This window comes from Panulirus ornatus, chromosome 64, assembly GCF_036320965.1.
Source record: "Panulirus ornatus isolate Po-2019 chromosome 64, ASM3632096v1, whole genome shotgun sequence".
Lineage (NCBI taxonomy): Eukaryota > Metazoa > Arthropoda > Malacostraca > Decapoda > Palinuridae > Panulirus > Panulirus ornatus.
The window spans coordinates 88192-103971 of NC_092287.1; the positions used below are offsets into that span (position 1 = coordinate 88192).

Genomic DNA, 15780 nt, shown 5'->3' on the forward strand with positions numbered 1-15780 from the left:
ACCGGGGTTGACGTGCTGTCAGTGGATTGAATCAAGGCATGTGTATGGGGGTGGGTTGGGCCATTTCTTTCGTCTGTTTCCTTGCGCTACCTCGCAAACGCGGGAGACAGCGACAAAGCAAAAAAAAAAAAAAAAAAATATATATATATATATATATATATATATATATATATATATATATATATATATATATATTCCTATGAGTCCACGGGGAAAATGAAACACGAAAAGTTCCCAAGTGCACTTTCGTGTAATAATCACATCATCAGGGGAGACACAAGAGAGGAATATAACAGTCAGTTGATGTACATCGAAGAGACTAAGCTAGGACGCCATTTGGTAAACATGTGATTGTCCAAAACATACAACGAGCGTTCATCATATCTTGATCACGCGCAAAATTGTGATCCTTTCCAATATATATATATATATATATATATATATATATATATATATATATATATATATATATATATATATATATATATATTCCTACGAGTCCACGGGGGAAATGAAACACGATAAGTGAAGAGACGTAGCTAGGACGCCATTTGGTAAACAAGTGATTGTTCAAAACAGACAACGAGCGTATCAAACTTATTATGAGGACAAGAAGGTGAATTGTTTACAAATTTTATCAATAAAGTTATCCAATTTGTATAGACCTTCACTTATATCAAGGTTATAATTCTTTGTGTATTTGATAATAGAAGATTCAATGATATTTTTCGTGGTACTGGAGTTAGAGTTAATAACTGGGATGGCGTTACTCCAGTCAATACAAAGATCTTAGTTTTTAATGTGATTAAACAAGGCATTTGATTCTTGTCCTGTTCTTATACTATATTTATGTTGCTTAGGTCTAACAGATAGGAAAATAATGGCATGTTACCATCTTTAGATTGCATGATCCGTGGGCAAGGAAAGAAGTTCAAGTTTAGCGTATACAGAAAATCTACCAATGTAGTCTCATGTATATTATTACTCATCTCAACATGACAGAGTTAGATTATCATCATTTCAGTCTATGTTCCTTAGGGCATTACGTATTTGTAGTGCAGAGTTTATTGATGTTGAGAATATATATTCTATTGGATCTAAGTTAAAGTACCCTAGATCTTTCATTGATAAATCCCTTAAGTCAGCAAAGAAATCATTTTAGAGAGTTGAATTCAAACCTTCGATTGAAACCATGAATCTTTTAGTTCTCCCTTTAAATAACAATTTTACTTTGCTTCCCATTTACTTAAATTATTTGATGCAAATGTTCCCTTCAGTAACAATAATACAATAAAGAATATCTCAATCAGGAACTAACCAGAAAATTCTCCTGTATACATCTATAAAGTACCATGTAGAAATTGTGATAAGTTTTATTTGGGGCAGTCTTTCTGTTAGACTTAAGCAACATGGATGTAGCATAAGAACAGGACAAGAATCAAATGCCCTGTTAATTACAAAAAAACTATTATCATTGTATTGACTGGAGTAATGCCATCTCTGTCATTAACTCCAGTACCACGAGAAATATCATTGAATCTTCTATTTTCAAATGCACAAAGAATTATAGCCTTAACATTAGTGAAGGTCTATACAAATTGGATAACTTTATTGATAAAATTTGTAAACAACTCACCTTGTTCACACAATAAGTTTATTATACGCTCGTTGTCTGTCTTGAACAATCACTTGTTTACCAAATGGCGTCGTAGCTACGTCTCTTCGTTATACATCTACTGACTTGAATTTTTCTCTTGTATCTTTCCTGATGATGTGATTACTCATGCAAGTGCACTTGGGAACTTAACGTGTTTCATTTTCCCCGTGGACTCATAGGAATACACTTGATCACGCGCAAAATTGTGATCCTTTCCAATATATATATATATATATATATATATATATATATATATATATATATATATATATATATTTCTCTTTTTTTTGCTTTGTCGCTGTCTCCCGCGTTTGCGAGGTAGCGCAAGGAAACAGACGAAAGAAATGGCCCAACCCACCCCCATACACATGTATATACATACGTCCACACACGCAAATATACATACCTACACAGCTTTCCATGGTTTACCCCAGACGCTTCACATGCCCTGATTCAATCCACAGACAGCACGTCAACCCCGGTATACCACATCGATCCAATTTACTCCTTTCACCCTCCTGCATGTTCAGGCCCCGATCACACAAAATCTTTTTTACTCCATCTTTCCACCTCCAATTTGGTCTCCCACTTCTCCTATACTATTCCTATAAAATTTCTGTGGCAGTATTTTACCATTTCTTTGCATGGTATATATTTCTTATCTTTTTTCTGCCTGCAACTGAACCGGAAGGAGAAGTGGTTGGGGAGTTGTCTTCTGCTCTACTAATCGTTTATATCACTATATCTAGATTCTTTTTGCGGCTGGTTGTGGACTATTTGGATTTTTATTTCCCCCATCCCATGTACTCCCCTACATACCACACTCACCTCCAAACCAAAACTTTCCCAGCACGCCATACCACTCCAGTACACTACACCCTCTATTATAGACTGCACCTTTCCTTATACACTCTCCATTACACAACATCTGCCCCTACATACCACTCCCTCTCCTGTACACCATACCCATCCCAAAACATCATAGTCTCTCCTGCACACCACATCCTCTCCTACACATCACGCTCTCCCATACGCATAGATACTCATGGGAGTTTGCCCCTCCTATTGATAGTGAACAGACCAAATGTAAACATGGCTGTTGTAAAATCAGTAAGTTCGGAGATGATACTTGCAAAAGATTACAAGATATTTGCAAACATTTCATCCACTGAGGAGTGCCATGAATTTGCTTATTGTGAATAGTTCTTTTCTTATTTATCTAGATACGTAATCCAGTTACTGTTGTTCAACTCTTGTAAACTACATGTATCATGTAAACTGCCATTTCATTCATTGTGTTGCCCAAACCATGTTAACACTTCTCTCATCATATATCCTGTAATGTATTTCAATCATTACGCCCCCCCCCCCCAAGTCCCTGGAACATGTGTGCACTCTGTATCCTCTTTTGTGAACCCGCCCACAGGATGGGTAGGAGTGCATAAAAGATTAGCCGCTCAGGCAGCAAAAATCAATCACCACATCCTCCCCTACACACCATACCTTCATCCACACACCACCTCCGCCCTTACACACCACACTCTCCCTTACACGTAATATCCCCTACACGCCATTGCCCCCTTGACACACCATACCCACCACATCTTCCTTTATACACTATACCCTCCCCTACACACCACATCCTCCCTACACACTACACATTCCCAACACACAACATCATTCCCTATACAGTGCACTCTCCCCTACACTCTATTCCTCCCAGCAAACCAAATTCTCTCATATCGCACACACCCTAACACCCCACATCCTCTCCTTTATACCACACCTTCCCTTGTACACCACGCCCAATCATACCTATCACATCCTTTTCCATACAACACACCCTCCAATGAGAATATACCCCCGCTAAACACCACACCCTTCCGTACGCACTTCATCCTCCCTCAAACATCACACCTTCCCCCGTATGCCGTACCCTTCCACACACATCTTTCCCTACATACCGCATCCTCCACTACTCAGCACACTGTCCTCTACTCACTACATCCTCATCTACACAGCATACCTTCCACTATATGACCATACCCTCCCATACACTTCATTCCCTTCACACTACACCCTTCCCCTACATACCACGTCCTCCTCTACAACCTACCCTTTGCTACACACCATCCCCTCCCGTACTCCACGACATGGTTGCTACCGGTAGACTTGGCTCACTAACTCATCTTACACTACCCGCCAGAGATGAAGCTCTGACTTACATAATATCCACAGATTAAGAAGAAACGGAACATAATTTGCTATTTCTCTAGGTTCTCTTTTTGATCACTGTCATAATCACCACTTCATTTTCAAAAGTTTCTGTACTTACACGAAGGCAAAGGCCGTCAGGAGAGGTCCAACAGACGACTACAGTTGTAATATGTGGTAAAGCCGTAGGGTAGATGGAAGTAGTGATCCGGATACAACTGGCTCACGACAGCCCTCCAGGTGCAGCCAAAGCCGGTGCACCTGTGCGCCACACAAGTGAGCGGAAGATGTTTCATCACAGCAGCACCTCGACCGCACACACTATTCCTCCCTATCTATTTCGTTATAGGTAAGCTTAATCATGGAATTCCTTCCTACATAAATGAAAACCTCTCCCTCGAGTCTACCCGTTGTACACTAGCTCCAGAAAATATCGGTGCAGGGTGGGTGTGATCAACGACCACCGAAAACATACTTTTAACTTGTGACATGTAGGGAGGATTGGTAGGTGTGCGAAGTGAGAGGGGTCAGGGAGAATGGTTTGGTTAAGAGAAGAGGTAGCGAGAGCTTTGTGGAAAAGGAAATCCGGGAAGGCGGCGGGTTTGGATGGTATTGCAATAGAATTTATTAAGAAAGGGGGTGACTATGTGGTTGATTGGGTGGTAAGGATTTTCAATGTATGTATGGATCATGGTGAAGTGCCTGAGGATTGGCGGAATGCATGCATAGTGCCATTTTACAAAGACAAACGGGATAAAGGCGAGTTTTCAAACTACAGAGGCATACATTTGTTGAATATTCTGGGAAATTATATGGGAGGGTATTGATTGAGAAGGTGAAAGCATGTACAAAGCATCAGATTCAGGAAGGCCAGTGTGGTTTCAGAAGTGGTAGAGGTTGTGTGGATCAGGTGTTTGCTTTGAAGAACGTGGATGAGAAATGCTCAGAAAAACAGATGGATTCGTATGTAGCATTTATGGATCTAGAGAAGGCATATGATAAGGTTGATAAGGATGCTTTGTGGAAGGTCTTGATAGTCTATGGTATGGGAGGTAAGCTGCTAGGAGTGAAAAGATTTTACCAAGGATGTAAGGCATGTGTACGAGTAGGAAGTGAGGAGAGTGATTGGCCCCCAGTAATGGTCGGTCTGCGGTAGGGGTTTGTGATGTCTCCATGGTTGTTTTTGTTTATGGATGGGGTGGTAGGGAGTTAAATGCAAGAGTCATGGAGAGAGGGGCTGGTATAAATCTGTTGGGGGTGAGAGGGCCTGGGAAGTGTCAGTTGTTCGCTGATGATACAGCTTTGGTGACTGATTCGAATAAGAAACTGCAGAAGCTGGTGACTGAGTTTGGTAAAGTGTGTGAAAGAAGAAAGCTGAGAGTAAACGTGAATAAAAGCAAGGTAATTAGGTTCAGTAGGGTTGAGGGACAAGTCAATTGGGATGTAAGCTTGAATGGAGAAGAAATGAAGGCAGTGAAGCGTTTTAGATATCTGGGCTTAGGCTTAGCAGTGGATGGAACTATGGAAGCAGAAGTAACAGGGTGGGGAAGAGGGCGAAGGTTCTGGGAACGATGAAGAATGTGTGGAAGGAGAGAACGTTATTTCGGAGAGCAAAAATGGGTATGTTTGAAACAACAGTAGTTCTAACTATCATATTGCTGCGAGCCATGGGCTATGGATAGGGTTGTACGGAGGAGGGTGGATGTGTTGGAAATGAAACGTTTGAGGACAATATGTGGTGTGAGGTGGTTTGATCGAGTAAGTAATGAATGGGTAAGAGAGATGTGTGGAAATAAAAAGAGTGTGGTTGAGAGAGCAGAAGAGGGTGTGTTGAAATGGTTTGGACATATGGAGAGAATGAGTGAGGAAAGATTGACAAAGAAGATATATGTGTCAGAGGCGGAGGGAACAAGGAGAAGCGGGAAACCAGATTGGAGGTGGAATGATAGAGTGAAAAAGATTTGAGCGATCGGGGCCTGAACATACAGGAACGTGAGAGGCGTGCAAGGAATAGGGTGAATTGGAGCGATGTGGTAGACCAGGGTCGACATGCTATCAGTGGACTGAACCAGAGCATGTGATATGTCTGGGGTAAACCATGGAAAGGTGTGTGGGGCCTGGATGTGGATAGGGAGTTGTGGTTTCGGTGCATTACACATGACAGCTAGAGATTGAGTGTGAACGAATGTGGCCTTTTTTGTCTGTTTTCCTGGCGATACCTTGCTGAAGCAGGGGGTAGCGATGCTGTTGCCATTGGGGCAAGGTAGCAGCAAGAATGGATGAAGTCAAGCAAATATGATTATGTACATATGTGTATATATGTATATTTCAGTGTATGTATATATATGTGTCTATGTTGATATGTATATGTATGTATATGTGCGTGTATGGAAAAAAACTGGAGGAAGTGAAGCGTTTTAGATATCACAGTGGATTTGGCAGCGGATGGAACCATGGAAGCGGAAGCGCGTCACAGGGTGGGCGGAGTTCTACGAGCGTTGAGAAATGTGTGGAACGCGAGAACATTATCTCTGAAAGCAAAAATGGGTATGTTTGAAAGAACAGTGATTCCAACAATGTTATATGGTTGAGAGACGTGGACTATGATAGGGTAGTGCGGAGGAGGGTGGATGTGTTGGAAATGAGATGTTTGGAGACAATAAGTGGTGTGAGGTGGTTTGATCGAGTAAGTAACGAAAGGGTAAGAGAGATGTGTGGTTATAAAAAGAGTGTGGTTGAGAGACCAGAAGAGGGTGAAAGACGTGCAAGGAATACAGTGAATTGGAGCGATTTGGTATACTGGGGTCCACGTGCTGTCAATGGATTGAACCAGGGCATGTGAAGCGTCTGGGGTAAACCATAGAAAGTTTTATGGATGTGGAAAGGGAGTGGTTGTTTCGGTGCATTATACATGACAGCTAGAGACTGAGTGTGAACGAATGTGGCCTTTGTTGTCTTTTCTTAGCGCTACCTCGCGCGCGTGCGGGGGAAGTGGGGTTGTCATTTCATGTGTGGCGGGGTGGCGACGGAAATGAATAAAGGCAGCAAGTATGAAGTATGTACATGTGTATATACATATATATATATATATATATATATATATATATATATATATATATATATATATATATATATATATTTCCCTGGGGATAGGGGACAAAGAATACTTCCCACGTATTCCCTGCGTGTCGTAAAAGGCGACTAAAAGGGGAGGGAGCGGGGGGCTGGAAATCCTCCCCTCTCGTTTTTTTTTTTTTTTTTTTTTTTTTTTTTCCAAAAGAAGGAACAGAGAATTGGGCCAGGTGAGGGTATTCCCTCAAAGGCCCAGTCCTCTGTTCTTAATGCTACCTTGCTAATGCGGGAAATGGCGAACAGTTTGAAAGAAAGAAAGATATATATATATATGTGTATGTGTGTATATATGTGTGTGTGTATGTATACGTTGAAATGTATACATATCACCCGACGTAATGATAGTGAAACACCATTATCTCCATCTTTATAATGGTGATCCATTACCATTATCACCCTACGTTATAATGATGATCCACCAACTTCATCACCCGACTTTGTAATAGAGATCCATCAATATAATCACCCAACGTCATAATGGTGATCCACTAACATAATCATCCTACATTATGATAATGATCCACCACCATAATCACCCGAGGCTATATTGGTGAGCCACCACCATCATCACCCGATGTTATAATAGTGAAACACCATCATCACCTGACGCTATAATGATGCTCCACTACCATCATCACCCTACTTTATAATGGTGATCCACCACCATCATTACCCGAAGGTGTAATAGTGATCCACCAACACTGACATCCTATGTTATAGTGGTGATCCACCAGCATCATCAACCTACTTTGTAATGGTGATCAACCACCATCACCTGACGTTGTAATAGTGATCTACCATCATCGACACCCTCCGTTACAGTGGTGACCCACCACCATCACACAACCATATAACTGATCCACCACTATCATCACCAGATGTTATAATGGTGATCTACAACCATCATCACCTCACGTTATGATGATGAACCACCATCATCATCACCGGCCTTTATAATGGTGATCCACTACCATCACCCTACGTTATAATGGTGATCCACTACCATCATCATCCTAAGTTATAATGATGATCGACCACCATCATCATCCTTCGTTATAATGGGGATCCACCACCATTATCACCTTACGTCATAATGTTGATCTACCACATTCATCACTCTCGGCAAAATGGTCATCCATCACAATCATCATCCTACATCATAATAGTGATCCACTACCATCATGAACCAATGTTATAATGGTGATCGACCACCATCATCACCCTACGTTATCATAATGATCCACCACCTTCATCAATCTAAGTTAAAATGATGATCCACAACCATCATCACCCTACTTTATAATGATCCACTACAATCATGCGTTATGATAATCATCCACCACCATCATCTCCCTATATTATAATGGTGTTCCCCCACCATCATCCCATATGTTATATGACCCAAAGTTATATTAGTGATCCACCACCATCATCTCCCTACATTATAAAGGTGATCCACTACATCACTGCGTTATGATTGTGAATCTTATACATCATCACCCGACATTATAATGGTGATCCACCATCATCACCCTACGTTATAATGGTGATACACTACCACCATCAACCTACGTTATGATAGTGATCAACCATCATCATCATCCGACGTTATGATGGTGATCCACCGATATCACCACCTGACGTTATAATGGTGACCTACCACTATCATCACCCAAGGTTATAATAGTGATTCACCGCAATCATCAACTTACGTTATAATGTTGATCAACCACCATCATCACCCGACGTTGTAATGGTGATCCACGACCATCATCACCTTGCGATATGATGGTGATCCACCACCATCACCCTAAGTTATAATGGTGATCCACTACCATCCTCACCCTACGTTATAAAGGTGATGCATCATCATCAACACCCTACGATGCAATGGTGATCAACCACCATCATCACCCTACGTTATAATGGTGAACGACCGCCATCGTCAACAGACGTTATTATGGTGATCCATTAGAATCATCATTCTATGTTGTAACAGTGATCCACCACCATCATCACCCTACTTTATAATAGTGATCCACCACCATCACATGACGTTATAATGGTGATCTACCGCCATCATCACCCTATGTTATGATGGTGATCCAACACCATCATCACTACGTTATAATAGTGATCCATCATCATCATCATCCTACGTTATAATGATTACCCACCACCATCACTAATTTACGTTATAACATTACGCTATAACAGTGATCCACCGCTACCATCATACCACGCTGTAACAGTGATCCACCGTTACCATCATACCACATTATAACAGTGATCTACTGTTACCATCATACCACATAACACTGATCCACCGTTACCATCATAGCACACTATAACAGTGATTCACCGTTACCATCATACCACATTATAACAGTGATCCACCGTTACCATCATACCACACTATAACAGTGATTCACCGCTATCATACCACATTATAACAGTGATCCACCGTTCACCTCTACCGTCAAAGCTTCGTATCACACTAGGGGACGCCGTTCACCGCTACCGTCCAGGCTTCGTGTCACACTAAAGGGAAGCGGTTCACTACTACCGTCTAGGTTTCGTGTCATACTAAAGGGACGCCGTTCACCGCTACTGTCCAGGCTTCGTATTACACTGAAGGGACGCCGTTCACCTCTACCGTCTAAGCTTCGTACCACACTGAAGGGACACCGTACACCGCTACTGTCCAGGCTTCGTATCGCACTGAAGGGACGCTGTTCGCCTCTACAGTCTAAGCTTCGTACCACACTGAAGGGACACCGTACACCGCTACTGTCCAGGCTTCGTATCACGCTGAAGGGACACTGTTCACCACTACTGTCCTAGCTTCATATCACAATGAAGGGACGCTGTTCACCGCTGCCGTTCAGGCTTCGTTTCACACTGAAGGGAAGCTGTTCACCACTACCGTCCAAGCTTCGTATGACACTAAGGGAACGCTATTTACTGGTAAGATCTAGGAAGGAATTTCACCCTCTGTGGTTCATAGAGGGTAATACCAATGAAGGGAGGCCCTTCACTCCAACGCTACAAGGGATGCACCTCACCGTTGTGGTCCTGGCAAGGTACGACATCTCTTCATGCGGTTGTGCATGCCCATTGTCTTATCGTCCGCCCAGATAACAGTTCTAGATATAACGGTAAAAGATAAATATAAAAAAAAGAGCTTAATCACAAGGAATGTCACCACAGACAGCGTCCATTGTGTATTCTCTCTCTCTCTCTCTCTCTCTCTCTCTCTCTCTCTATATATATATATATATATATATATATATATATATATATATATATATATATATATCCCAAGGGGATGAGAGAGCTTGGGAAGTGAGTCAGTTGTTGTTCGCTGATGATACAGCGCTGATGGTTGATTCATGTGAGAAACTGCAGAAGCTGGTGACTGAGTTTGGTAAAGTTTGTGGAAGAAGAAAGTTAAGAGTAAATGTGAATAAGAGCAAGGTTATTAGGTACAGTAGGGTTGAGGGTCAATTCAATTGGGAGGTGAGTTTGAATGGAGAAAAACTGGAGGAAGTGAAGTGTTTTAGATATCTGGGAGTGGATCTGGCAGCGGATGGAACCATGGAAGCGGAAGTGGATCATAGGGTGGGGGAGGGGGCGAAAATTCTGGGGGCCTTGAAGAATGTGTGGAAGTCGAGAACATTATCTCGGAAAGCAAAAATGGGTATGTTTGAAGGAATAGTGGTTCCAACAATGTTGTATGGTTGCGAGGCGTGGGCTATGGATAGAGTTGTGCGCAGGAGGATGGATGTGCTGGAAATAAGATGTTTGAGGACAATGTGTGGTGTGAGGTGGTTTGATCGAGTGAGTAACGTAAGGGTAAGAGAGATGTGTGGAAATAAAAAGAGCGTGGTTGAGAGAGCAGAAGAGGGTGTTTTGAAGTGGTTTGGGCACATGGAGAGAATGAGTGAGGAAAGATTGACCAAGAGGATATATGTGTCGGAGGTGGAGGGAACGAGGAGAAGAGGGAGACCAAATTGGAGGTGGAAAGATGGAGTGAAAAAGATTTTGTGTGATCGGGGCCTGAACATGCAGGAGGGTGAAAGGAGGGCAAGGAATAGAGTGAATTGGAGCGATGTGGTATACCGGGGTTGACGTGCTGTCAGTGGATTGAATCAAGGCATGTGAAGCGTCTGGGGTAAACCATGGAAAGCTGTGTAGGTATGTATATTTGCGTGTGTGGACGTATGTATATACATGTGTACGGGGGGGGGGGGGTTGGGCCATTTCTTTCGTCTGTTTCCTTGCGCTACCTCGCAAACGCGGGAGACAGCGACAAAGTATAATAAAAATAAAAAAAAAAAAATATATATATATATATATATATATATATATATATATATATATATACATATATATATATATATATATATATATTTATATATATAATCATTACGATACTTAATCGCCGTCTCCCGCGTTAGCAAGGAAGTGCAAGGAAACAGACGAAAGAATGACCCAACCGACTCACATACTCATGTACATACATAAATGCCCATACACGCACATATACATACCCATATATTTCAATGTACACATACATATACATACACAGACATATATACACATACACATATTCATACTTTCTTCCTTCATCCATTCTCGTCGCCGCCCCGCCACACATGAAACAGCACCCACCCCCGCGAGGTAGCGCTAGGAAAAGACAACAAAAGTCCACATTCTTTCACACTCAGTCTCTAACTGTCATGTGTAATGCAGCGAAACCACAGCTCCCTTTCCACATCCAGGCCCCACAAAACTTTCCATGGTTTACCCCAGACGCTTCGCATGCCCTGGTCCAATCCACCGACAGGACGTCCACCCCAGTATACCACATCGTTCCAATTCACTCTATTCCCTGCACGCCTTTCACCCTCCTGCATGTTCAGGCCCCAATCGCTCAAAATCTTTTTCACTCCATTCTTCCACCTCCAATTTGGTCTCCCACTTCTCGTTCCCTCCACCTCTGACACATATATCCTTTGTCAATCTTTCCTCACTCATTCTCTTCATGTGACTAAACCATCTCGACACACGCTCTTCTTCTCTTTCAACCACACTATTTTCATTACCACACATCTCTCTTGCCCTTTCATTACTTACTCGATCAAACCACCTCACACCACATATTGTCCTTAAACATTTCTTTTCCAACACATCCACCCTTCTCCGCACAACCCTATCTACAGCCCATGCCTGGCAACCATATAACATTGTTGGAATCACTATTCCTACAAACATACCCATTTTTGCTCTCCGAAATAACGTTCTCGCCTTCCGCACATTCTTCAACGCTCCCAGAACCTTCACCCCCTCCCCCAACCTGTGACTCACTTCCGCTTCCATGGTTCCATCCGCTGTTAAATCCACTCCCAGATATCCCAAACTTCACTTCCTCTAGTTCTTCTCCATTGAAACTTGCCTCCCAATTGATTTGTCCCTCAACCCTCCAGAACCTAATAACCTTGCTCTTATTCACATTTACTCTCAGCTTTCTTCTCACACTTTACTAAACTCAGTCACCAACTTTTGCAGTTTCTCACCAGGGATGTATCATCAGCGAACAGCAACTGACTCACTTCCCAAGCCCTCTCATCCACAACAGACTGCATACATGCCCCTCTCCCCAAAACTTTTGCATTTTCCTCCCTAACAACCCCATCCATAAACAAACTAAACAACCATGGAGACATCACGCACCCTTGCCGCAAACCGACATTCACTGAGAACCAATCACCTTCCTCTCTTCCTACTCGTGCACATGCTTTACATCCTCGATAAAAGCTTTTCACTGCTTCTAGCAACTTACCTCCCACACCACACACTCTCAATACCTTCCACAGAGCATCTCTATCAGCTATATAATATGTCATCTCTAGATAAATAAATGTTACATACAAATCCATCTGTTGTTCTAAGCATTTCTCACATACATTCTTCAAAGCAAACACCTGATCTACAGATCCTATACCACTTCTAAAACCACACTGCTCTTCCCCAATCTGATGCTCTGTACATGCCTTTACCCTCTCAATCAATACCCTCCCATATAATTTCCCAGGAATACTCAACAAACATATACCTCTAATTTGAACACACCTTTATCCCCTTTGCCTTTTACAATGGCACTATGCACGCATTCCGCCAATCCTCAGGCACTTCATGAACCCTATACACATTGGATATCCTTACCAACCGGTCAACAACGCAGTCGCCCTTCTTCTTTATGAATTCCACTGCAATACCATCCAAACGCGTCGCCATGCCGACTTTCATCTTCTGCAAAGCTTTCATTACCTCTTCTCCGTTTACCAAACCATACTCCCTGACCCTTTCGCTTCGCACACCACCTCGACTAAAACACTCCACATCTGCCACTATGTCATTACACATATTCAACAAACCTTCAAGATACTCACTCCATCTCCTCACTTCACCACTACCCATTATTACCTCCCCGTTAGCCCCCCTTCACTGATGTTCCCATTTGTTCCCTTGTCTTACGCACGTTATCTACCTCCTTTCAAAACATCTTTTTATTCTTCCTAAAATTTAAAGATACTCCCTCACCCAAACTGTCATTTGCCCTCTTTTTCACCTCTTGCACCTATCTCTTGACCTCCTGCCTCTTTCTTTTATACATCTCCCAGTCATTCGCACTACTTCCCTGCAAGAATCCTCCAAACTCCTCTCTTCTCTTTCACTAACAATCTTACTTCTTTATCCCACCACTCACTACCTTTTCTAATCCGTCCACCTCCCACCTTTCTCATGCCACAGGCATCTTTTGCACAAGCCATCACTGCTTCCCTAAATACATCCCATTCCTCCCCCACTCCCATTGCGTCCTTTGCTCTCACCTTTTACCATTCTGCACTCAATCTCTCCTGGTACTTCCTGTCGTGCATCAAAACTACTAACACACTCACTTAGCTGCTCCCAAAACACTTGCCTCTCATGATCTTTCTTCTCGTGCCCAGGTGCATATACACCAATAATCACCCATCTCTCTCCATCCACTTTCAGTTTTACCCATATCAATCAAGAGTTAATTTCCTACAGTATCACATACTCCCACCACTCCTGTTTCAGGAGTAGTGCTACTCCTTCCCTTGCTCTCGTCCTCTCACTAACCCCTGACTTTACTCCCACGACATTCCCAAACCACTCTTCCCCTTTACCTTTGAGCTTCGTTTCACTCGGAGTCAAAACATCCAGGTTCCTTTTCTCAAACATACTACCTATCTCTCCTTTTTTTCTCATCTTGGTTACATCCACACACACTTAGACACCCCAATCTGAGCCTTCGAAGAGGATGAGCACTCCCCGCGTGACTCATTCTGTTTCCCCTTTTAAAAAGAATACTTCCCACGCATTCCTCACATGTCGTAGAAGGCGACTAAAGGGGACGGGAGCGGGAGTGCTGGAAACCCTCCCCTCCTTGTATTTTAACTTTCTAAAAGGGGAAACAGAAGGAGTCACGCGGGGAGTGCTCATCCTCCTCGAAGGCTCAGATTGGGGTGTATAAATACGTGTGGATATAACCAAGATGAGAAAAAGGAGAGATAGGTAGTATGTTTGAGGAAAGGAACCTGGATGTTTTGACTCTGCGTGAAACGAAGCTCAAGGGTAAAGGGGTAGAGTGGTTTGGGAATGTCTTGGGAGTAAAGTCAGGGGTTAGTGAAAGGCCAAGAGCAAGGGAAGGAGTAGCACTACTCATGAAACAGGAGTGGTGGGAGTATGTGATAGAGTGTAAGAAAGTAAACTCTAGATTGATATGGGTAAAACTGAAAGTGGATGGAGAGAGATGAGTGATTATTGGTGCATATGCACCTGGACATGAGAAGTAAGATCATGAGAGGCAAGTGTTTTGGAAGCAGATGAGCGAGTGTGTTAGTAGCTTTGATGCACGAGACCGGGTTATAGTGATGGGTGATTTGAATGCAAATGTGAGTAATGTGGCAGTTGAGGGAATAATTGGTGTACATGGGGTGTTCAGTGTTGTAAATGGAAATCGTGAAGATCTTGTAGATTTATGTGCTGAAAGAGGACTGGTGATTGGGAATACCTGGTTTAAAAAGAGAGATATACACAAGTATACGTATGCAAGTAGGAGAGATGGCCAGAAAGCGTTATTGGATTACGTGTTAATTGATAGGCGCGCGAAAGAGAGAATTTTGGATGTTTATGTGCTGTGTTTATGTGCTGAAAGGTGCAACTGGAGGGATGTCTGATCATTATCTTGTGGAGGCGAAGACTTTTAGAGGCTTTCAGAAAGGAAGAGAGAATGTTGGGATGAAGAGAGTGGTGAGAGTAAGTGAGCTTGGGAAGGAGAGTGGTGAGAGTAAGTGAGCTTGGGAAGGAGACTTGTGTGAGGAAGTACCAGGAGAGACTGAGTACAGAATGGAAAAAGGTGAGAACAAAGGAGTAAGGGGAGTGGGGGAGGAATGGAATGTATTTAGGGAAGCAGTGATGGCTTGCGCAAAAGACGCTTGTGGCACGAGAAGCGTGGGGGGTGGGCAGATTAGAAAGGGTAGTGAGTGGTGGGATGAAGAAGTAAGATTATTAATGAAAGAGAAGAGAGAGGCATTTGGACGATTTTTGCAGGGAAATGATGCAAATGACTGGGAGATATATAAAAGAAAGAGGCAGGAGGTCAAGAAAAAGGTGCAAGAGGTGAAAAAGAGGGCAAATGAGAGTTGGGGTGAGAGAGTATCATTGAATTTTAGGGAGAATAAAAA

At 42.6% G+C, this 15780-nt stretch overlaps 1 protein-coding gene across 14 annotated transcripts in view; it reads right to left on the bottom strand.

Moving 5' to 3' along the window:
* Positions 1-15780, bottom strand: part of LOC139746334 (uncharacterized) — an 87851-nt gene that overhangs the window by 25213 nt on the left and 46858 nt on the right. For 2 of the 14 annotated variants that reach the window (XM_071657485.1, XM_071657481.1), the window contains exons 1-2: positions 9447-9958; positions 3993-4132 (exon numbers count right to left, since the gene is read on the bottom strand). The exons of 2 other annotated variants lie outside the window; for them this stretch is intronic. Coding sequence is in view for 1 of the 12 variants with exons in the window: in XM_071657480.1 (XP_071513581.1) it covers positions 10069-10095 (27 nt within the window). In the remaining 11 variants the exon portion in view is untranslated. Of the gene's footprint in view, positions 1-3992; positions 4207-9277; positions 9296-9446; positions 10135-15780 lie in introns of those variants that run through there. 10 more of the 14 variants (XM_071657488.1, XM_071657483.1, XM_071657486.1 and 7 more) reach the window with 10 other exon arrangements.